Below are 25,275 nucleotides of genomic sequence, written 5' to 3'. Positions count from 1 at the left end.
TGCGTAATGTGGTTTGTTGTTACGACTTTTTAGTTCACGCTCGCTTTGTATCGAGACACCACGTGCACTCCGAGAGAAACCCCATGCCCCTTTGGCTCCTGAAGATGCAGAACATGGAAGACCCCGATAGCCATCTTTAGAAAGGGCTATCGGAAAGAGGTCTACCGGTAGAATGGAGCAGAACAAGGCCATACAACTAGTAATGTGTAAGGAATTGCATTAAAACATTACAGTATGAAAAGCTATATTTAGACGTGGCTTTCTTATGACACATTGATTTTTTGCTATAGTAGTTCAGCCTACCAAGTTGGCGACATTGTTGTACCATCTGACGTCATTTGTTGGTAAAGAGGGAGAGGTCTATCGTAATTTAGTGAAAACGCTTTCTAGTCACAGCCTAAATAGCAGAGTTTGCGTATTCGGGAAAGTCCTTCCCCCTTCAGTCCTCTTAAAGGAGCATTAAAGTGGTATCTAACATGGCCAAAAACGGCTGTCATCTTGTAAAGCAGTATGTGAAAAGCATTCCCACAAAATATTTCTGTCCAAAGTTGTTTCACCACGACGCAATTAATTTGGAAAATCGCTGCCGCGGTGACAAGCCGGAGCGCTCCAACAGCAGACCACACCAACTTTACGGTGACGTTGGTGGTAGAGAGCCCCTCATTCGTTCGCAGGAAAAACCGTCTGCTACGAACATTGCGAGCTGTTTCTTGTTGATTTCTATTCATTGTATGATTTATATCACGTTATCTATTAAAAAAAAACAAAGCATATATGCAGCCTGAGAAAATAAGATTACGATTGCAAGAGTAATATATCCGTGTCTTCTGTGCAATCTCAGAATTAACAGTAGCAGAAAGCAAACGATGGCGGCGGTATTGTGGCGCCACCTGTTACCCACTGAACCAACTGCGCGGTGAAAACTGTCGGACAGGCTGCACACTGCCGAGAAGCACAGGATTTTCGCTGTACAAGCGCAGTTAATTTCAGGCTGCACCACTCGTTCTTCCCGTGGTTTCTGCGGTCCCAAAAAATCGTGGTTGTGTCGTGGACAGCCTTCAAACACTCCATTTCGGGCATCACGTAGCCGGAGAACGCATGGCGTCTCCGAAGCGGTAGCAGACGTTCCGGCCTGCGCGATGTTGCTCACCTCGATCATGTGATCCCAGGTCCAATGAGGAGCGTCCTCACCACTGGCGTCACATAGTGACGTGTGTGGTGGCGCTCATCACGTGCCTATCGTGAACGCGAGGGCGGGTGTTTCGCGCAGGGGAGGTTCGGGGAGCTATTGCAGGCGTCCCAATTTCGCTAGGTTGTACCAATTGCGGGAAAGCTGTTTTCGGCCGCCTAACATTCCATACTGACGAAAAACAGAAACAAAATCGTGGGCCTCTAGACTGCTCCTTTAAAACAGAGCTCACCACGTGGTGGCTCACCACGGCCACCGTGAAGCCCCAGCATTGCACAGAATGATGCCGTTAGCACTCCTTACTTGTGGAAAGTGAGCATTTCCTGATAAGATTAGTTTACAAAGAATGCGCGGAGCGACGATGAAATCTCCGGGCTCCTTCTGGCTCGTTGTGACGTAAGATCATACCAGCACTTTTACTGGCTACCATGAATCGTGTGTTAGGGCGAGCGAGCAAGGCGTCCGGTCGACTGCTCTGTATCAGACGCGGGACGGACGGCGTCAAATACAACCGCAAAAGAGGGCGCGCCCCGCTATTGGGCAGATAACGTGACATCGCAGACTGGCATTCAATAAGGGAAGCAGCATTTCTGTCGCGCCAGGTTTGAAAGCTCTCTTGCGCACTAGGATTGCGCGTCGCATTGATACTTTTTGCGCGAATATATGTGCCAGGCTGCTTGTAATCATAATTTCTACTGCTCCGGACACATTTCTTCGAGCTCTTCCATGGTAAGATTGCAGTTGAAAGACAGGATCGTAGCTATTAGTTTTAGGCACTGGTCAGGCTCGCTCGAAGTATTTTTCTGATACACATAGGCTCCTTTAGCTAGCTGATAATAAGCTACACATCAATTGTACCGCTGACACTACATTGTTTCGGGACCCAGAAAATAAAACCCAGGTGAAGGTCACCTAGGTGACTAGGGTGACTAAAGACTATATTGTGCCGTGGACACTGTAGCTTCCAGCAAATTGGCATTACTTTTTTGTGATCGCCTCCTGTCTTTCTCTATTTCTATCTCCAATAAGAAGAGCGAACTATTTGAGCCATCCGTGAGGTTCGGTGCCACTTGCACGAATAATTTCTTCTAACCCGAACGCCATTCTTATACAGAATAAAGGGACAAATATATGCGGCCATCTTCAAACAAATCCTCGACAATAAAATACGTATTATGAGAATATGTTTTCGTAGCCTGAAATATATGCGCAAGCTTTGCAAGAACGACAGCTACCAGGCGAAGACGACCTCGCTAACGTTGACATCTCGCGGGGTACAAATAACAATGAATTTGCATGCCGTCTGTCGGCATGGTTACTCCACAGAACATGTCGGCAATACAAAAGAACGGAGAAAGTATCAGATTACGGGACGAGACCAATCACACCAAGTGCTCTCTCTACCCGAGAAGAAACGTATTCTGTCTGTCTGTGTGTTGTGTGAAGTACCCTCACACAAAAAGGTAAAAGTTACTTTATTGTATACTTCACCACTTTTCTTCTAGAGTGTAATAACTATGCCACTGCTCCAGTATGCCAGTTTCATCTGATTCCTGAGTATAGGTACTGAGCAGAGCCCACTCCCTTTTCCTGTCTACATCGACGCTATACCCACAAATATTTTATCCCTTGGAGATTTTTCGCCACAGACATATCGTCATCGCGTCTGTCTTACCATCAATGTGCGGCCTACATTCCCCACTGGCGAAGATAGACCCCTGCGGCTGTAGCCCTTGAGTTGACTCGGAGTATGGACTATACGTTCATGAGGATTGCCCTGATGCAACGTAATATTTGTACCCCCCCCCCATATCTTTCAGAAGCTTTCAGTGACAAACATGACATTACTTTACAAAGAACACTACCGCTTATATATATATATATATATATATATGTGTGTGTGTGTGTGTGTGTGTGTGTGTGTGTATTTGCTGTTAAAGCCTGGCAAGCACCCATCTGACCTGTCATCCTTTCGTCCAGTTAGCCTGACGAGTTGTCTTGGTAAAGTCTTGGAGCGAATGGTCTTGCATAGACTGGAGTGGTGGCTTGAGGGTCATCGTACCTTCCCCGAAGAGATGGCAGGCTTCCGTCGGAATCGTAGCTCCATAGACTCTGTTCTCGATCTCGTCACCACCGTCGAGCAAGCGAGGAGCCAGAAGAAAATAGTCATGGCAGTATTCCTGGACGTCAAGAGAGCCTACGACACCGTCAGTCATGCCAACGTTCTGCATCTTTTGTTGCAAGCAGGCGTTCCCGACAGAATGTTCTTGTGGCTGGCTGATTTTTTGCGCCATAGAACACTCTCTGTTCGCACAAAAGAAGGAGTCACTTCGAAAGTAGTCTTGACTCAGGGCGTACCACAAGGCAGCGTTTTAAGTCCTATCCTTTTCAACCTTGTAATGGCAGGCCTAAAGTCCTGTATCGCCCCTAAAGTCAATATATCTATCTATGCTGATGACGTCTGCATTTGGACTGTTGGGAAATCGAGGCCTGCAATCCTACGCCGTCTTCAGCATTCCCTGGATAACATCTTGCGGTACCTAACGGAGGCAGGCATGGATATATCAACTGAGAAAACAGCAGTCATGGCTTTTACTCGGAAGCATATGCATCGGTATCAGCTCTTCCTTGGCAATACGCCTCTTAGGCTGGTAGCACACCATAGATTCCTGGGTGTCATCCTAGACTCCAACTTGTCCTGGAAGAAACACATCGATCACCTGGACACAAAGGCACACCGGTGGATTTCCGTCATTCGCCACTTTGCTGGGCCGAAGTGGGGAATGAATGAGAAGTCTCTTCTGGCCATCCACAAAGCCCTAGTCCGAGGGACTCTGCTATATAGCCTACCAGTCTTGCACGGAATTTCACAGACGCAAGAACAACGACTGCGGTGTATTCTAGCACGGAGCTTAAGGGTATGTCTTGGCGTCCCGAGAGCCGCGGAAACGCGGATGGTGATAGCAGAAGCCCGCGAAATACCCATTGAAGTCTTACGGCAGAGGGAGACCATTCGCCATTACTTGCGCCTCAGAGCACACCACCGCCGCCATCCACTAATAGCAAAAGTTTGTCGCCGGAAACAATGTAACGCATACAACTGTTTCATGGAAGTGAAACCTAAGGTTCCCCCGTTTTCTGCAAGATCACTGGTGCCCACGACGCCTCCGTGGTCGCTTCCAGTACCATCGATCGCATTGTCAATTCCTGGCCTTAATGTCAAACGAAACCAAGTGCCTACATCAGTACTGAAACAGCTTGCAGCGGATATTATGCACAATCGCTATTCTGACCACACTGCAGTTTTCACTGACGGATCCTCCAGTCATGAATGTTCATCGTCTGCATTTGTTATTCCAACTGACGGTGTGTCACATGGATACCGTCTCTCACACCGCACATCATCAACGTCGGCTGAGTTATATGCTATCCTGTTGTTTCTACGTAAGACGCCCTGTGACGATCCGCGGGCCTGGGTCATCTACTCAGATTCAAAGGCTGCTCTTCAATGTATAGCCAACATGGGAATACGTGAATCGCTCGCCCCAGTTGTCACTGATATCCTCCATCAGGTTCAGCTTCTAAGCGATCATGGTCATCATATATCCCTGCAGTGGGTCCCGGGTCACTGTGGTTTGAGCGGAAACGAAGAAGCCGACAGAGCGGCAACGGCTGCCCAACAGTCTCCGGCTGTTGTACCAACGGTGTTATCAAGAGGAGACAGGAGATCACTTCTGAATGAGCTCATTCAGCCACTAGCTCGCCAGCAGTGGAGTCGGGACATCACTGACAGGTCTCTCATGTATTCGGTGGATCCCACTATGTCCTTCTCAGTTCCTGACCGTTTACCACGCTATTTCACGTCCCTCCTGCACAGGCTTCGTCTCAACGTTGCCTTCACTCCCCAATTCAAGTGCCGAATCGGATACTGTGACAGCTGCCTATGCTCCAAATGTGGCGTTGAAGCGAACATTGAGCACGTCCTAATAGAATGTAAGCTCTACGAAACGGAGAGGCGGCAACTCTGTGCTCAGCTGAGTGGTGCTAGCCGACAGACGTTCAACCTGGCTGCAATTCTTGGCCCATGTCAGAGCCATGTCCAACACCGTCGAGGACTTCTGATGTTCTTGGAGTTCCTCTTGGCTACCGGCTTGCTCCAGACGCTGTAGGGTCCACCCCTGCATCTCAAGGACCATTGGCGCTTCTTTCATGTGCATCTTCCTTTTGTGCGACATATAGCGTTGCGCAACCAGACGACGGGAGTTCGAGTTGGACTTGCACATAACTTCATTTTCATATTTCACATCTCATTCTTCTCGTGTAATGGGGTAGGGTACTGCTCTCAAGTGGTGAATCACCCCAGGCCATAGTCATGATTTAGTTGTTGTTGTTGTAGATTTGTGTATACTGTATTTCTAAAGGGTAACCACTCCACAGCGGCTGGCTTTTAGTCAATGTGGCTAAGGAGTGAGAGGGGGCCTCACATTAGTGAGGCCAAAATCTCAATTTTTTCCTTAAAACCGACCGACCGACCGACCGACCGACCGACCGACCGACCGACCGACCGACCGACCGACCGACCGACCGACCGACCGACCGACCGACCGACCGACCGACCGACCGACCGACCGACCGACCGACCGACCGACCGACCGACCGACCGACCGACCGACCGACCGACCGACCGACCGACCGACCGACCGACCGACCGACCGACCGACCGACCGACCGACCGACCGACCGACCGACCGACCGACCGACCGACCGACCGACCGACCGACCGACCGACCGACCGACCGACCGACCGACCGACCGACCGACCGACCGACCGACCGACCGACCGACCGACCGACCGACCGACCGACCGACCGACCGACCGACCGACCGACCGACCGACCGACCGACCGACCGACCGACCGACCGACCGACCGACCGACCGACCGACCGACCGACCGACCGACCGACCGACCGACCGACCGACCGACCGACCGACCGACCGACCGACCGACCGACCGACCGACCGACCGACCGACCGACCGACCGACCGACCGACCGACCGACCGACCGACCGACCGACCGACCGACCGACCGACCGACCGACCGACCGACCGACCGACCGACCGACCGACCGACCGACCGACCGACCGACCGACCGACCGACCGACCGACCGACCGACCGACCGACCGACCGACCGACCGACCGACCGACCGACCGACCGACCGACCGACCGACCGACCGACCGACCGACCGACCGACCGACCGACCGACCGACCGACCGACCGACCGACCGACCGACCGACCGACCGACCGACCGACCGACCGACCGACCGACCGACCGACCGACCGACCGACCGACCGACCGACCGACCGACCGACCGACCGACCGACCGACCGACCGACCGACCGACCGACCGACCGACCGACCGACCGACCGACGTGTTTTTAGTCCATGTATTTATGTCCATGTTTTTAGTCCTTTCAAGTAACACACGAAGGTTCAAGCTGCATGCACTCTTTCGCTTGCCGCTCTCGTAAAAAAGAGGACAAGAATACTGGAATTTCCCTGTGTACAGTGCTGGACAAAAGTTTACAAAACACGATCCGGCGCATTCCTTCCTCAAAGTGGCACGCTAGCAGCGAATGGCACCGTATGGACTTACAAACAGGTAACTTGGTTACCTAGGCGCACATACCTGTAAGTCCGTAAGGTCCCATTCACTGTGTGTCGCTCTTGAGGAAGGAATGCGCCGGAGCGTGTTCCGTAAACTTTTGTTCATCACTAACCACGGAACCAGCATAAATCGTCAACGGAAACTTTAAGCTCTAGGTTGCCGTTAATAGCAACAGTTATCAAACCATTTGTCTCGACCATGAGTTCTTTTTCTTCCACCTATCACGGACGCGAGGTGTACTGGAAGCAGTCAAACTGTGATCCGACAAAGTTGGTGCCGTAGTAAACTTCGATCTCGTCAACACTTTCTTTTTCACACGTTCAATTTTCGTGTCTCACATTCGTTCTCAACAACGCAGGCCTTTTTAGATGATGGACCTTTTTCACAACGGCCAATACGAATGCGCATGACCTTGAGGCGCCGAAGAGGGTTATCTGCGTCTTCACTAGATGGCGCAGTATGGGGACGACAGAAGTGGGGACCAGTGGGGAGACAGCACGAACGGCGCGAGCTCGTCGGTCCCACTCCGTACCGGTTTTGGTCTTTTGTGCTACGTTAAGGCGCGCCTCGAGCGTGGTTCGTTGGAGAGCCACTAGGATACGACGCGTATGTGAAAAACCCACTGAGGATCACTGACGTAAGGACGGCGTTCAACGCTATCTCTACCAGGTTTGGGCTGTAATGCATTGCATTCTAACACTATTTCTGTAATAGTCTTGAGCATTTGTAATACACGTTCTCTGAAAGTATCACGAGACGGAAGTATTACATGCGTTATAATAATCTAGAAGATGTAATACTTACCCCGTGCCGAGTGTCACTGGGTTTCACTAGAGCCACTAATTTCACGCTCATTTAGTGACTTTAGGTTTCACCGCAGCACTTTATCAGTAATTTTCCGAAACCCTCGTCCCGCGCACGCTTGCTCACAAACAAGTCTCAAGCAGTAAACTATGACTGTAGTATGAGTAGTAAACATGACTGTCTCAAGTAGTAAACAAATGGTACATTTAAAGAACTGATAAGAAGCAAGGGAGCTGGTGACCAGCATACGTGACAGTCTCACTAGATGACTCTCTGGACTTCGGGTTTTCTGTCATGCAAATCGTACATATTTAAGTTTTTTTTTTCCTCATAGCCCGCGAGTTGAGTATCAATGTTTCACTAATATATTACTCGCCTAACAGACAGAGGTAATTAGCAACATGCATTATGATACTACCTCCGAATCAAAGCATTGCTTACGAGTATTATAATACTGCTTTCTGGCCTGTATTATGTATTTGTATTATGATACAAAATATCAATATTAATGCCCACCTTCTGATCTCTACCCACTTTGTCACCTTTGTGTACGATGCCTGCGTCCACTATTCGTATCCTAGTGCCCGTTTCGTATCATCCAGTTTTGACAATTTTCTCGAACATGGCACAAAGGAATGAGTAACTCCCATTCTTATAGCTGCAAGACCAAAGCGCGAGACGAGAGGGTGCTCGACGTCTTCTCAGGAAGTGCTCTTTCCGGACACGTTTTACAATGAACTGAACGCGCGCGTTCGAAACCAGAAAATACGAGAAATAAAATATATGCGCCATGGGAGTGATGGGACAGATTAAAGTACGATCGATGTGCCCCCTAATGAAGTGCCGCAGAAATCTTGTTCCGTCATGACATTTTTTCCTTTTACTATTCCCGTTATCTTTCCCGCTATCTCTATTGTCCGTGTACGGGCGCAATCGAAAGTCACGGAATTTCATCGCAGCTTTCGGCAGCCCTCGTCTCCCTGATGGGGTTTTAATGACAACAGAGGCGAAAATATGCTGCAAAGCTGTTTACTTAATATTGCAGTGTGTTCCAAACAAATGCGGAATTCGACCGAGATTTACGTATATTCGGTGAAATGCCGCCATAATCGCGACATAAAATTCGGCCGCGGAGCGCTCTGAGCCCCTAATGAGCGTCGCCGCACCGCCGCAGCAGACCACGGAAATGACGCACATTGTTCCTCCTATAAGAATTTCTGCCGTTCATCTCGTTGTTGTTTTGAGATCCGAGGTTTATTTCCGGGACAAAAAAAAAAAAAAAGACATTGTGCATGCTGGTGAAATGTCTCTTAACTGTGCTACAGCGTGCTACCGACTTCCTTTCGGCAACGGGAGGCCAGGGTATTTCTTTGGCGAACGACACACGGACGCTCAGCACAGACACAGTGTCAGTTTGCTGCTCACATTGTTGGTTGTCTCCTCTTGGGTTCGCCCAGCATGCTGTAAAAGTCGTTGATTTCGCGTTGAACATATTTTCGCGTTCTGGTGGGGGCCATTGTTAACGCGGGAACTTCAATTCGCGAAAAACGCAAGCTCATGTTTCTCGGTGACGACAGTGTGTCTACTTCGAGGGTACTTAAATTCGCGAATTTTTGGCGCTCGCGAAAAACGCAAAAAATTGTTCCACGCGAAAGAAAAATACATATGTTTCACCAAATCGAAGACGCTCTACTAGTCTGTCGTTGTTTCCGGAAGACGGGAACTTATCCTGGCCGTTAATCCGTCTAGGTCTACTTGGAGACAGGCGAAACAGGACGAATAGTGCGCGGGATTTATTTTGAAGTATTCGTCAACAAGACGAATACTTCAAAACAAATACCCAGGTGCTCATTAGTCTTCTGTATTCTCACGGAAACGGAAGGCACAAATCCTCCTTCACTTTTGCGTTTCGGCTTCGGATCCGCCTGATTCCCGCTGCGGATGAAGAAAAGAAATAGGTACTACGAGCCCGTAAATATTCGGAGAAGTCACTTCAGCCTTCCACGAGATCTCTGAATCTGACATTTTGATGCGTTGTTTGGGATTTCGGATTTGGTGTGTAACACCGTAGCCGCCCACTGGAGCTCAATTAATAGTATCCGACGTCACGCGCTCCTTGGCTGCTCCCGAAATGCTTTGCGACAGCCGGCGCGCTCCGCGGGCTATCGTGTCGGGCGGGCAGCCCAGCGGGCTCGTAATCGTCAAAAATATGTCCATCCGTACACCGCACTCACAAAATACTGGTGACACCATAATTCTACGTAAAGTTTACACCTCGTCTGGTCCTTTTCTTGCAATCGCCAAAATTTCAATTCTGTTCTCCTTTAATGTGAATTTCTGTGATGGCGTAATATGATCGCACTCCACCTGGACACATTCACGGGCCTTGAATCTTTGTCAAGCGTGAGCCACCTGCTTTTATTCGAGCTGCTCTGGAGCCTCAGATGTGCGCCAAAAAGACGGAATTCAAATGAACGTGTGCCAGTAAATGCCCTTTGCGCTTATCGCAATATAATTTCACCATGGTATTTCATCAACTCATCAACACAGGGCTGCCGGATTTCACTGCTAAATGCAAACGTACAGAATGCGCATACTCCGGGAAGTGGTTGCCTGGATGCGAGCAATTATGCGCACATTATGAGCAATATGAAGGGATCGTACTCCAAACGCAATGGCACTGGCTCTCATAGTGAAGTCTGCGACGATAGTCAAAGGGTGGAGTATGATGGTGACAGAGGATATTCTCAGGAATTTCGTATCAGGACGTGTTGGTGTCCCGCGGGGGGGGGGGGGGGGGACGTGACGCCAATACTGTTGAAATGGTTAATTTCGCGGTCTTAATAATTCGCGAATTTGTGTGGAAGCGTGTTTCGGGAATATTTCGCCGGACCGTAACTTCACGAGTTCGTGTGGAAACGGACGGAAGCGAAAATCGCGGGATCATGCAGATCGGGGGTTCATGACACTGCTGGCAGTATCGTAAAGCTTCTACATCCCAGCTGGCTTATACAGGCTTAAGTCCAATCCCGTCACAATGACATACGTGCTGGTTTAGTGAAATGTTTCTACACTGCCAAGTGATACAGTATGCGAATAAACTACTGATGTTGAAGTGGCGTTTCAATTGTAGCAGCGTTTGACAAGAACAAATTCGTGAGAATAAAGGTTTTCAAGTCGATTCGTCTTTGTGGAGCTCATATCGTCGCGAATTCCACGATGCCCATCCTTTGTCATTCCCACGCTGCCTATATTTCTGGAAACCTTAATTACGCGAGAAAAGTTCTATCGCGAAATTCGCGAAAATTAAGTCCGCGCGAAACTTTCTACTTTTACAGTATCTGCTGCTTTTGTGGAGTTTTGACCTTTCTGGCCCGTATTTTGGGGGTCGGGGGTGCACTATTCTTGGGGGGCATTAGTGGGGAGCGGGGGTGCTGGGAAAATCCCTGGTGACGGGTTATCTTCTTTCTCACAATATATACACATACAGGGATGTCCGCGCTAACCATGGACATAATTTTATAAAAAAGGAAGTTACCTTTTTGTTCAATTACAGTAAATGATAACATATTCTAGGTGAAGGAACCCGCCTGATAACCGCACTAGCAAGGTCCTGGAATATTGTCAAAATTTCGACTAATAAACTTTTTAATAATGAGAGACAGAAGCTCGGCGCAATGACAACATGTGTTCCTCTGCTGCGCTGATGCCCCTACCGTTTTCAGAATAAGGATTGAGCCAAAAAGCGCGAGGAAGCGAGGAAGGAAGGAATTTTTGTCTCATCGCCAGAAACGCGCTTTCTCCCTTGCCCTTAAATGCGAAGGAGAACAAGAGGTGCCGCAGGTTCCCACTCGCGTTTAAAGGCAAGGGGGAAAGCTCGTTTTTGGCGAAGCGTGCGCACCCCTGCGGCATGAAGCACGGCACTCATAAAAACACCTGCCAGCCACTTCCATGCGGCCGAACTTCCACTACAATGTGCTGTTTGAGCTATACTGAGACCCTTATTACATTGCGTTCTATGCCTACGCCGGCCTCTTCTAAGCTCCGTAACAAAGAAAGTCCATCACGTTCCTAAGTACCCATTACTTTATCGCTATCCGAAACGACCATCCTCGCTACGCAAGGAGCAGCAAGGCAAGCGTCTTGTGCTTGAGATAGCGAGATGTGTGGGAGAATACGCCGCAGAGTGTGTTTATACTTCGTATATGAAATACCGAGCTCTAGAGAGACTCGCCAGGCGTTCTTATAAAAACACCAGAGCCATCAAAACAAAGTGATTTAACGTCAAAATATTGCGAACATAGCTCAGCGTGTCGAACCGAACCCAAACCGAAATCGCCGGAGCCGAACCCGAACCGAAATTTTCATGACACTGTTGAACCCGGACCGGAGCAGAACCGGAAAAAAAAAATAATAGCGGTAACCAGTTCGCAACGAAACGGTTCGGACATAGAAGAAGTCAGCATAAGAGTTCAAGTGCCTCTCGATCCCCGAACGAGGACATACTGATCTCTACATCACGGAATTCCGCAATTTTTCTTTTTTTTCGCAAGGTCACAGGCTGGTACTGCTCTCCACCACTCTTGAGTACGGTCGCTTCTTGCGGCGTAGTTTAAATTCAATTTCTCCGACAATTATGACTATGTGGGGTGATTTACATCTCATGGTGCATTTCACTGGCCTACTTAACAATTTTACAGAAAGATAACTGGGTGTTAAAAATGACTTTTGTGTCAATTTAAGGGTATCTTGCTGGCACTGTGCTTGTGAAAAAAGCGATATGGGGAACAGACAGTAGCCTGACTACACGCTTGGACATCAGCGTGGACGCTATTAATGCGTTAGCATTAGGAGTGTCAAAATCGAAAAAGCTGTATATATGTGTGGGTGTGTCCGTGTGTGAGATGGTGAAGCCTCACCGAGGCAGAGGTATACGTGGACATGTAAAGGAGATATAACAGGGTAAATGTAAATGGAGGTAAATGATTTGAAATTGGAAGTAGTCAAATGTAATTAACAGTAAGAGGTAAGAAGATAATTAGAGGTAATTAAAGGCAATTAAAGCAATAAAGTTGCGTTTAAAGGTAATGAATGCAAGATATATGCAAGAGAAAGATGAAATGAAATTAAAGATTACCGAAGGTAATTAACGTCAATCAAAGGGAGTAGGAAGATTACCTCAGGTATCCTGAGGTTATCGTCGGTAATTAAAGGGTAATTGAGGCTAGTTAAATGAACTTACATACAGTAATCGAAAGTGTCGAATCGGAAGTCAAGTATAGACCGGAGGTCAGGTTAGACCGGAAGTCAAGTAGACGGGAAGTGGACAAACGGAAGTTGGATTTAGACAGGAAGCGGATACCCGGAAGTCAAGTATGGACTGGAAAAGGCGTTTAATGCTAACGCATTTCTCTCGCATTTACCTCTAAATCGCCATCATCGCAATTTTTTGCAAGTGTTCATCAATTTCACCTTTCTCTCGCTAAAGGGAGTACCTGGTCACTAGAAACGTCAACGCAGACAACAGCAGCAAGCTATTCGCCGCTCATTTCCTGATAAAAGCAGTTTTATGGGAGATATAAAACGGAAGCGTTGAACCGGTTTGCGAACCGATTCGATTTTTGGCGCGGCCGAACTGGAACTCAACCGGAACGAAATCCAAGCAACCCGAACCCGAACCGAACTCGTATTTTTTGCGGTTCGACACCCTGCATAGCATTAAACGACATGGTTTTGGATCCCCTGCCCGCGCACGGAACAAGCAGAGGCAGTTGAGTTTTGCTGGTTACGGAAAATATTCTGAATGTGGTTTCTCCTGCTTAGCTTGCGGTGGCCCAAACCCCGAAGCGTTGGATGCCTTCCAGGAGCACTGAACAGCTGGTCGAACGATCTCCAGTTATCATGCCCCACAAAAGAACGCGACTCACAATATCCAAATATAGGTATAATTGGTTTGCTTGTAGCGAGCGTATTTACCAAGAAATAATGCCATTCGAAGAGCATGATCAGCGTGAGCCTCTCCTTCTCCTTGGAGCCAAACTATACGTCACGATATCCCGACGCGTAGCAACGCCGCGTTCGAGGCACTGGAGATCGGGGATATTTCGGACTCCTATAGCCAGTGACGGATCCCGTTGAGTCAAGCTGTGGCGCCTGGGGAGAACCGGTTGTGGAAACATCGCAGTGGTCTCGCGAAGCAATGCAGCGCTGGAAACATAGTCCGCACATGCGGTGCAACATTGCGGACTTCTGGTATGGTTTGAACAGGTTTTTGGTTTCAAGTGGAAAGATGTTTAGAATTGAGCTGCATTCCCGATATTGCAATAGATTAGAGTATAAGCGTCCCGCACTTTGACTGGTTGACGGTGCATCAAAATGACGTGCGGCTATTGTCGACACAGCGAGGCATGAGCGCGAAAGAGTGCAGTGAATATTGCCTTGGTTTAGAGGCATTATGTCCTTTTTTTTTCGCCAATAATTTTTGGAAAACGTTCACCTTTGGCGACGTAACACAGCGCATAACTAAAAAAAAATGTGCACCTTGTATACCTGTTCAGTACCCCTTTCAGGTCATTCGTGCTGGGCTTCGATAGTGCGCACCTGGGGAGTGAGCACAGCCTGTGTGGAATCCTGGAGTGCCCTCGGCCGGTGGTTGTTTTCCGCAAGTCTTCATCGCCATGTTCAAGGAGAGTGGGTGATCACGTTCTAGTCGCCTATAGCTAGGAGTGCACGTGTTATCCTGGAGAGGCTTTCAAGAGAAAACTTGTTCTTCTGGAGAGGCTTTGGAAAACTTGTTCTTCAATCTCTTCTTCGTCTTGCCTCTCATTCGCCAAATGTTGGTATCAGCTCCTACATGGTCTATGTGCGATATCCGAAAGTTCTCTACAGCGTATCAAGGCAAAGAGCGCTAACCGAACCTATCGGCCCTGCCTGAAGCACGGAACGGACCGTACAGACCCTCTGCATGCATTTCGCCATTATATTCGTCCAACAACACGTCAGAGGAGATATCCTCTAATACACATGCAACCTATTGCAGATCCCCCGTTTTTTTTCCTTTCGTCTAATAAATATACCCCCCTCCATTAGGGTATTTACATTCAGGCACGTAATCCCGCCCCACAGTTAATTCTTAACTACGTTGTGCCCTCCATGGATCCAGGGGCAACCGGTTGAGTGCCTGGAAATGTGTTCAAGCTATAAGACGACCATAGCACTCCACGTTGTCAAGACAGCTTTCCCAAGAAAGGGGAGTTACTGTGACGGCGACAAAGGCACGGGCGTAACGCCCGTGCCCGAATAAACGCATTCCTGGTCTCATCGCTCACATCAAACGGTGTTTGGTGTTTTGGTGCTTTATGACACGACCAAATAGCACATCAAACGGATTAACCTGCGCTTTCTACATGCTAGGGCTTTGGTATTTTACGCGGGTTCGTTTGCCCCACCCCACATCGGTCACAGCAACAGCAGGTTACATTCTCAGTGTCATTCGGTATGTGGCCACTGTATCAGCCATTCACTCCTGGGGTGTCGGCACGTAGCAAGTCAAAAGGCGGCATTACGGCTTCGGGCATCATCGCCAACGTACACCGAAGTTTTCGACAAAAGGCACGACGCCCGGCTACAGTAAAGACCGCGTCACGCGGGAAACGGGCGGCAGCAAAATAGCTGACCTTCTGACCCTAAGTGCTCATCAGCACATGCCCACAAAGGTAATCTATTTCACCATGTCCGAAGCGGAACATGATCCGGGTCTTCTGTGGACCTAATGATCTGCGTGCGAATAAAAAGTGATCGGTTGAACGTGGGGGAGCCGATGTCAATGCTCCCCATGTTAAATCCAACACCTCACATACCGTAATTTCACGCGTATTAGCTGCGGCTTATGGATGATCATTTTTTTCTCACGGGCGCTCTGCGGCTTATCCACCGGTGCGGTTTATCTGATGACTATTTTTTCCTGGTATTTTCCCCATTCGCTGGTTTTAGCGAAAGGGCCGACAGTGTCTCTGGAACAGCACTGTCCTGCCGATGCACGAACAGTGCGTAACAGGGACGGGTCCACATTCGAGTAGATCGATCTTCCTGCTGCATTCCCCCAAATAGCTTTAACGAAAGTGGTGACAGTGATTCACGTCTTCTGGAAGACCACTTACCCATCAATGCATGAAAAATGCCATTCCTTTTAATTCCTCGGAATGAAGACGCGAGGCTAATTCTCATTCCACCCAAGAAAAGGACATTCCCATTTCCACTCCGTGCCTAAAGTGATGCACTGTAAGTTATTAACTGGTACACCGGGAAGTGCAAAAAAAAAAAAGAAAAGAAAAGAAAAGAAACATGTAACGGGATACTAGATATCCCACCAACAACCAACGGACAAATAAATTGTATACTGCTTTATTTTGATGAATTTTATGTTCCTCTGCTTCCAACATCTTCAAACAAGAACCAGCGCTGCGACGAGCGTTTACTAGCAAGATTGCCTGCACGGATAGCGTCCGAAGTGCGGACGTTTTTCTTGCGTTGTAATCCGAAACTATAGACGAGCTTCGGTTGGATGGTTGCCAGACACTTACTTTGAGTGACCTCCGCTCAAAAGCCAGCTTGCTAGAGGCCATCAATTTAGCACCATTCGCTGGCCATTCCATTCCGGCCCCAAACAGGTCTAATTCCATTCAAATTCCATTCCCAAAAGCTGGTGACTTAGCTCCATTCCCATTCCGTTCCGGTGCGCTAAAAACGGGGCGCCACTCCGGAATCATACGAATTCCGGAATTTTAATTCCGCAACTCTGCTGCTGAGCGCATTCCTTCGCTCACGTGTTACTAAACGGTATCGGATTAGCCTCCTCACCACTGCACCTTGTATAGTACCAGCTAGAGGACACCAAGGTCATACTGCTGAGCTGCAAGCGATACCCAAGAAGTCGTGAAGAGCTACGGTATGCATTGGACAGATACGGCAACGAAACTCTGCACATTTAAAGGAGCATTAAAGTGGTATCTAACATGGCCAAAAACTGCTGTCATCTTGTAAAGCAGTATGTGAAAAGCATTCCCACAAAATATTTGTCCAAAGTTGTTTCACCACGGTGCAATTAATTTGGAAAATCGCTGCCGCGGTGACAGGCCGGAGCACTCCAACTGCAGACCACACCCACTCTACCGTGACGTTGGTGGTAGAGAGCCCCTCATTCGTTCGTATGCAAAACCGTCTGCTACGAACATTGCGAGCTGTTTCTTGTTGACTTCTATTCTCTATCTGATTTATATCACGTTTTCTAAAAAAAAAAAAGCATATATGCAGCCTGAGAAAATAAGATTACGATCACAAGAGTAATATATCCATGGCTTCTGTGCAATCTCAGAATTCATAGTAGCAGAAAGCAAGCGATGGCGGCGGTATTGTGGCGCCACCTGTTAGCCACTGAACCAACTGCGCGGTGAAAACGGCCGGACAGGTTTCACGCTGTCGGGAAGCACGGGTTTTCGCTGTATAAGCGCAGTTAATTTCGGGCTGCACCACTCGTTCTTCCCGTGGTGTCTGCGGTCCAAAAAAATCGTGGTTGTGTCGTGGACAGCCTTCAAACCCTCCGTTTCGGACATAACGTAGCCGGAGAACGCATGGCGTCTGCGATGCGGTAGCAGATGCTCCGGCCTGCGCGATGTTGCTCACCTCGATCATGTGATCCCAGGTCCAATGAGGAGCGTCCTCACCACTTGCGTCACATAGTGACGCGCGTGGTGGCTCTCATGTCTCATCACGTGCCTAACGTGAAGGCGAAGGAGGGTGTTTCGCGCACGGGAGGTTCGGGGAGCTATTGCAGGCGTCCCAATTTCGCTACGGTTGAACTAATTGTGGGAAAACTGTTTTCGGCAGCCTAACATTCCATACTGACCAAAAACAGAAACAAAGTTGTGGGCCTCTAGACTGCTCCTTTAAGACAGCAGTCGGTGACTGGCCAACCGTCTTCGGGAAGTCGTTATTTTATTATTATTATTTTTTCTAACGCGGTGCTCTTCTCGAATCAAGTCTCGCACAACCGTAAATGAGTACCAATAGCGCTACTTCTGGAAAATATGACTTTGACAAATAATATTTGAAATTACTGCGTGGTACTCTACGTTGAAGTAAGAACGAGAATGTTTTCACTAACGCTGGAGACACACCTTTACAAAATCAACCGCACGTACCTCGTCAGAAGGGCGCACTCCACTGTGCCAGGTGGCCGCATTAAGATCTTCACCCATGTGTGTAATGTTGTAAATGCCGTGCTGTCCAATATTTCGATACAGATATTCCGAAGACATGGTGCTGCCAGGACTGATGTCAGCGGGTCAGCCTTGACGCCTCCTGTACCTGCAGAATTCGCACAATCGGCTGAGTACGAATCAAACTTTCCCAGCTAAGCGGTGAAAGTGAAATGGTTAAGTACTCTATAATCATTAAAGTTCTCGAGCGTAACGGGTTGTTGCACGTTCTCAAGCGTCACGATAGCAATGCCGCTACTGTAATCTACGAGGAGTTCTCAATAAGTTCGAAGCCTATAGGGATGACACGGTGCAGTTGATGTTTCTTTCTTTCTTTTTTTTTTCTTACTGCACCGACTGCTTCTGATATGCTTGGTTGATCCTGTCTTGAGTAAGGACATTCAGAGTTTGCTCTGGTTGAACCTGTCTTGAGCAAGGACACTCAGAGTTTGCTCTGCTGCTCGCTCGAGTGAGCGATGACGTCATTACCGTTCATGGCTTAACCAAGTGTGCGCGTAACGACTTCCAATTTTGGCGATGAGTCAAGTTACTGCGGCGCGGAGAACACCACGGGTCTTCGCACGTCTTCTGTCCTTCCAGTTTAGGCTTTTTGTTTTTCCAGATCTCGGCACCAGTAATGTTCCATGTGGAAGGAACATTCTGAGAACAGATGTCCTGACAGTTTCTGACCAACTGAACTGAATATCAATGGCTTATTCTCGCGCTGGCCCCTTCCCTGTCCTTTACCCATTCGACCTTCTTCCTCTTTTATTTGCAATACGCCCGTTCATTACACGCACTGTTTGCGATCGTCCTGCTGCTATCGATTCCGACGCAAGGGCCCGCAGTATATTTGCTTTCCACTAGATTCGTGCTCCCCATCAAAAGTGCCTTGCTTATTTCCAGCGCATCCGCATCCGTCACGTCACGCACCGGGCATGATACACATAAAGAAAGGATGCGAGGACCTTGCTGTGCTCATAACGGCTACGATGAAATAGGCAGCGTGCGCTAGTGTTTACAGGGCGACGACAGCGCCCCATGCCGCCCAAGCGGCGAGAAGGCGCGTAAAAGTACTGAAGAAGTACCACTTTCCGCATTTCTGCCGTGCGCAGCTGCTGTTGATTTTTTCAATTTTTCCAACCAACAGAAAGGTTTCGGATGTCCCAGCTCCTCGTGTTTCATATTGCTGCGTCGTTAGCTGCTCCAACAACCACAGGAACACTCCAAGTCCGAAATTGTATCACTTCCCCGCCCGGCCGTATACGAGCGCGGCCGCAGACAAGGCTGGATACAAGCCATTCAACACGATAAGTGTGTATATCATCTACGGATTTTACTCGTGATATCGGTGCAGTAGACGTGAACATAGTCTTTATTCCCGCATGTCATTTACTTTACTACACTTGTACATGAACACTAATATTGTGGCAGTAAAGGATTTAGTCACGTGTGGCTTCTCCCACATGCTTTAAAAGTATTTTAAAAGCCACGCTTGCCTCTTGTGCGCCTGTTTGTTGAACTTGAACGCTGCCGACATATGTGTGAGAGTTTATGTTTCGGGAACATCGCGGTGAGCTCGCGGAGCAGTACAGAACTGAAAACATAGTGCGCAGATGCAATGTAGTATGCAATGTATCTTGCTTTGGTACGGTTTGAACTGGCTATCTTGCGATTGACAAGTGGAAAGATGTTTAGAATTTACCTCTCGATATTACAACAAAATCAATGTATGGGCGTCCCGCATTTTGAGTGGTTGATGGTGCGCGACGTCAAGATGACGTGTAGCTATTGTCGCCAGGGCATCGCAGAGCTGGGCATGAGCGCGAAAGAGTGCAGCGAATATTCGGTCAGTTTGGAGCCATTATTTACGTTTCGGCGACAACATTTTTTGGAAAACATTCACCGTCGGCAACGTACCACAATGCATTAACAAGAAGTGCATCTTGTATGCATGTTTATTGCCCCTTTAGCAGCGTGTGAAAAGCCACGCAGTGTGGCGATCTGTCCGCGGCCATATTTGTTGTTGCCACCAGCAACGCAGCAACGTTGATACGCAGTACGCATTTGTGTCATGACGGAATATAAAGGTGCCGAATCGAATTTATAAATCACAGAAAAACATTCTTCCGATGGAATAGACCGCTCCCAGTTTGTAAACGAATTAAGTCATAGTGTTCGACAGCGCCACCAATTTGGTAGAGTTGAACTACGCTCGAAGCTAGAGGCGAACAGGGTCGCGCCCGGTCAAGCCACGGTGTTGAGGCGAGTACGATGGCCCCATTAAGGGACGCGGCCTTCGGTCCTATTTTGCTTTCAGTAGGAGGCAGCGAACAAGTGCCCATTCGTGGAACCCAGCCTTCCGATTTGTTTCGGTTTCAGTCTGTCTACCAACGTCATGATGACGTTTCTCGGGTAGACTCCTATTGTGGCGCACACCTAAAAATTTTGACGCCTTTCATTCTCATCTATCGTCATCGGCATCATAGTTTAGTGACACTTACTCAAGCTCTGAAGCAAGAATGTGCACGCTGAAGGTGACAAGCCCGCGCGACAGGGGTATAGAACTGAAGGGGCGGGAGGATATTCGTCTCGCCGACTACACTGCGAAAAATTTCTCTGTTGTTTTAACAGGAAAGTGCTGAAAAAAAATAGTCCAGCAGTCCTGTTAATATTTACATATGCCTGTTTCACGAAAGTTACAGGGACTGTTGATATAACCAGTATTGTCGGTTGTAGCAACAGGCTTTCCTGTTGTTGCATTAGAACAGGTTGATGTAAATTTTACAAGGCCCCAGTTATATATTACATGCTAGTTCTGTAGCTATATCAAAATTACACTGTGTTCACTCACTTGGAAGGATTTCTTTCTACAGGTAAAAAAAAAAAAAATGTGCAAGAAACGTGATGAAGTCCATGACAAAACCATCAGTCCTAGAATTGCTTGTCTTTATTGAGGATTGTCCTATAGTTTCATGTACACTTGCAATCATACATTAACTCTTCTCATGTGCAGAGGGGCCACTCTGAATGTCTATTCATGCATCCAGCATTTGCTTGATGCTGCTTGGTGCCCCCAGCAACAGAACCTTCTCTGTGCCTTCCCCCCCCCCCCATATACCTCCCAACGGTTGATAGATCTCAAGGAAGCATCTGAAATGTAGACCCCATCCAAAGTACAGTATTAGCAAGCGCAAGTAGCACAAATGACAGCGCAGCTGTACAACTGTAATTTCGGGACTAGGTGCATAAGATGGGCATTGTTCTGTCAGCATATGTTTGAGGGCTGTATAGTCCAGGGTACTCAAACCATAATGTGCAATTTGTCATTTAGGACACTTTTGTATTCTGTCCGTTATAGTTAGCAGGAAAAAGAAATGTCTGGACAAGTTATATGATGCAGGAAACTATTGGTATGAACGTTTCTCAGCACGTTCATAATCTCTCCCATGCTTTTCCCAGAAGTTTTTGTATGGGAGAGGGGGCGAGACTTACCAACTGAAATATGACTGGCGTGGTTGGAAGGTCGACACCCTAGAGTGGTTCTCCTGCCTGAAACTTAACGTGCACTAATACAATGTGCTTCATAATGCAGCAAAGCACTCCTGGCTTCAACAACACGATCTCAACACATAACTTACCGATTTCGAATACGATTAGCGTGGATGGAACAGAGTAGTCCTGGATTGGTTTTCCTGCCTGGAGAGCAACGTGCACTGCTATAATATGCTTTATAATGCAGCAAGCACGCATGGCTTCATTCACGTAATTTCAGCACAAAGCTTACCTACAGGAGAAAATTATATCTTCTATGCTCTGTTATTCTGTCGGTACCTGCAGTTCTTCAAGAAGGAATGATTCAGTCTCCTCCATACTGGAAATCGTTGGAGCCGGCAGATGTTGCTCTATACGAGCACTATTTCTTAGGCACTGAGAAGAGAAAACGGAATGTGAAGAAAACGCCTCGCATTGCATCCAGACGCACAACATGGAAACTTATAGTTGCTGACTTTAAGAGGTTTCCTTTGGTGCCTAACGTAACTCGTACGTGAAGTCATCGATGTTGCAGCTTACATCTGTACGTCATCCGTGAAAAAAAAGAAAAAGCGAAAAGAACAAGAACGCGTAGCTTACACCTACCGACATGAATAATTATAATGGACTCAATAAAAGGCGTGACTATCATATTCCGCGCACAACAACAACAAAAATAACAAAAATCACGAGCACAACACAATACCAATTGCGTGAACCGACATTACGAACACCAGTGACAGCGTCTACCTTTCGCCTGCGGGTGACAAGTACGAAACACGATTTCCCTATTCTAAGCAACGTATGCCAAGCCCAAAATGTCAATCCATTACCGGAGCTATTTGCTACAACAGACTTCCGGCACTACGAGAACAAAAATTGCAGTGTACATACTAACGCTTCAACAGGACCGCAGGGCAGGCGAAGAGAAAGGCGAATGACGGTTGCCACGGCGTCCGTCGGCACTTTGAAATGTTCCTGCGCAGTTCCTGCTTCAAAGCAATAACCGTGTGGGCGAATTGTCGAGAAGGACGAGTCCTGCTTACTGCTTCGGTCTTCAGGTCCTTCTGCGCGGTTACCTGACTGCTGCAAAACATACTCAGACTCTCCGGAGCGGAGACCGCCTCAGCAACCATTTTTGTTTCGCTTTACCGAGCGGCCCTGTTAAAGCGGGTCTACAAATGGTTCTGTAAAATTTTACGTCAACGGTTCATGTAAATATGTCTGTTTTTCAACGAAATTTCTTAGAGTATACCTGTAGAGGCGCTCGCGTCGTCCTCAAGATGGCGGAGAAAAGAATGTTTGCCGATGAATCAACCTGCTTCTTCACTATTTCTTCCACGAGACGCGTTTCAAGAATTGTGCAAGTAATATGACTCGCGTGTCGTTTCTGTCTTCCTTGTTTTCGTTCACGCCGCTCCTGGGACAGTATCCTTTTTCTCTTTGCTCTCTCGGCATTGAATATTCTTCTTCGCAGTATTTATTACTGCGGAACTGGGCAGTGCTTGTCGCTCTTTGAGTTCTGTAAGCCGGGAAACTCCATCGCATACGAAGGGAAGTTTCGGCATCGTTTCGGATGAACGCAAAACGTATCGGCTGGCTGCTGTTATACTATCATTCGGTCCGTCCGTCCTGTACTGTCCTTATTTGTTTTTAGTAGCGGTGTGCGAATCCGAATATTTTAAGTCGAATCGAATCGAATGGGGGGAAAAATTCCGAATACCTAATCGAATATCGAATATTCGTGCAAAATTTACGGTATGTGACTTTCACACTAAAAGTTTCCATTTTGTGACCCACTGTCACAAGAGAGACATGCAATTCTTCTGTTTAAAGCCCCTACTCTTTAATTTTACATCAGAGTGCTTCTGCTTCTCAGGTGAGCCTACACTTCAGTACAGTTACTGCTGGAGTACTGGAGTGGTTACCTTCATTTCAAAATTTTACGTCCAGCAGTAGCATGTTATACGGATGAGTCTGTGATCGTTTCAGACAACCACAGGCCATTTGTGAAACAAACGAATTGGCATCCTGCCTCAGCTTTGCCATGAACACCCTATAGTTTCTTTGCTCTCATCCGAGGAAGTTGCACTGCTGAAATTTTAGACATACAAAGACACCTTTAAAACACCCTTCTTGTTTGTGGGCTGTAGTCATTACTCAAGAATAACCTCACAAACATCAAATTAAAGTCCCCTGTCGGCACCCCTAACTTGTAAGTGGGAGAGGCGCCACCCCTTCCACAGACGATGTCTACAAAACTAAGTTTAGATAACTTCATCTTAAACTAAACACCGTCCGGCCTGTGTTGATCCTGCAGCAAGGGTAATTTCGTAAAGCAGGCTTCACCTCATGCACGGAAGCATCAGGTGAAGCCCACTTTCGAGTTAGGTCGTTCATATTCAGGAATAGTCGAATATTCCAAAAATCGAATATTGGATATTCGATTCGCGAATCGAATAGTTCGAGCGTTTGATAGTCGATTCGAATTCGAGAACTCGAATATTCGCACACCCCTAGTTTTTAGCACTGTTTTAGCCATTTTATTTTTACTCACATTCATTGAGTACATCTAGAGGGGTCCGCTAGTTGGCGAGCAGCCATGGGCATAAATACATTTTAGTATTTAAATATAAATACAAAATACTTTGTTGAAAAGGGGTATTTAAATACTCTTCATAAATACTTTTCAACGTGAGTATTTAAATGCAAAATATAAATACAGTATTGAAATACCGTAACTACTACCATAAATACTGCGAAGAAAATGTAATCTGGGATTACAGAAATAACGATGATCATAACAACAAATCAGCAAGGAACAATAGCATTTATTTGCTAGATTATCATGGCGATTTTAATATTAGAAGTTTCTCGAAGACTGCATGTTTTAGGCATCTTTTGTTCGGCCGTACAATCAGATTCGCAAAGGAGAACAGCATCTGCACAGGTGCCAATGAACAAATACTTTTATTAAATTTGGCGGAGATGCTTTGTACAACAACGTAACAGCGTAGCCCCGACCGTTGTCCGCAACAGCAGTGAGAAACTGCCCACATAAAAATGGTTTGTCCCATGCGCATGCTAGCGCAAACACGGCATAACTGCGCCCCAAACTCACCCTTCTTCCCGAAAGGTCAAATGCAAGGCAACTCTTACATACGAGTCAGTATATACTGTATTTAGGAGTAATTACAAAATATTTACGAGAATAAATACCCTAAAATTGGTATTTAAATGTAATTATAGATTTTTTCAAGTCGGTATTCAAATACAAAATATAAATACATGTATTTACATTTTAAATAGTTTAAATATTTTAAATATTTTAATTACAATGTATTTAAATACTGCCCATCCCTGTTGGCGAGCAGCCAGCTTTTCCGTCGAATACTATTTCTCCTGCCCTTTCCACGGGTAATCTGACCAAATACCTGACAGCCCCTTTATATTCTATGTACTGCTGCTCTTGAAAAAAAAAAAAAGAATTATTGAGAAATTCAACAATGAAGATACCTAACAATTTAAAGGTACTGTAAAGCAGTAGACAAGCATGATATGCCGGTGATGTGACTAGAGACTTTGTTGCTTCTAAATACCATATGCGGAACCATACGACCGACAACGGGCTATAAATATTTTTAATTTACCATGAAAAATGCGGCGTAGTGGAGCGGTGCGACGCCTGGTGTCAAACAATCCCCTCTACAGCGGGTCACACTGAAAATTGGTATTACACACTATTACATCGGAGCTTCGTTATTTTAGTAACCATATTGTTAGTTTCCCTGTTTACCTATGCATTCTGAAGCCCCTGTT

The 25,275-nt window shown here is 47.3% G+C and overlaps 1 protein-coding gene across 3 annotated transcripts in view; it reads right to left on the bottom strand.

The window, feature by feature from the left end:
* Window positions 1-25,275, bottom strand: part of LOC135399828 (uncharacterized) — a 178,187-nt gene that overhangs the window by 143,047 nt on the left and 9,865 nt on the right. For all 3 annotated transcript variants that reach the window (XM_064631567.1, XM_064631566.1, XM_064631568.1), the window contains exon 2: window positions 17,866-18,031. In XM_064631567.1, coding sequence (XP_064487637.1) covers window positions 17,866-17,982 — 117 coding nt within the window. In that variant the 5' untranslated portion in view covers window positions 17,983-18,031. The remainder of the gene's footprint in view (window positions 1-17,865; window positions 18,032-25,275) is intronic.

Source organism: Ornithodoros turicata, chromosome 7, assembly GCF_037126465.1.
Source record: "Ornithodoros turicata isolate Travis chromosome 7, ASM3712646v1, whole genome shotgun sequence".
Classification (NCBI taxonomy): domain Eukaryota; kingdom Metazoa; phylum Arthropoda; class Arachnida; order Ixodida; family Argasidae; genus Ornithodoros; species Ornithodoros turicata.
This window is presented reverse-complemented; position numbering and strand designations above follow the sequence as displayed.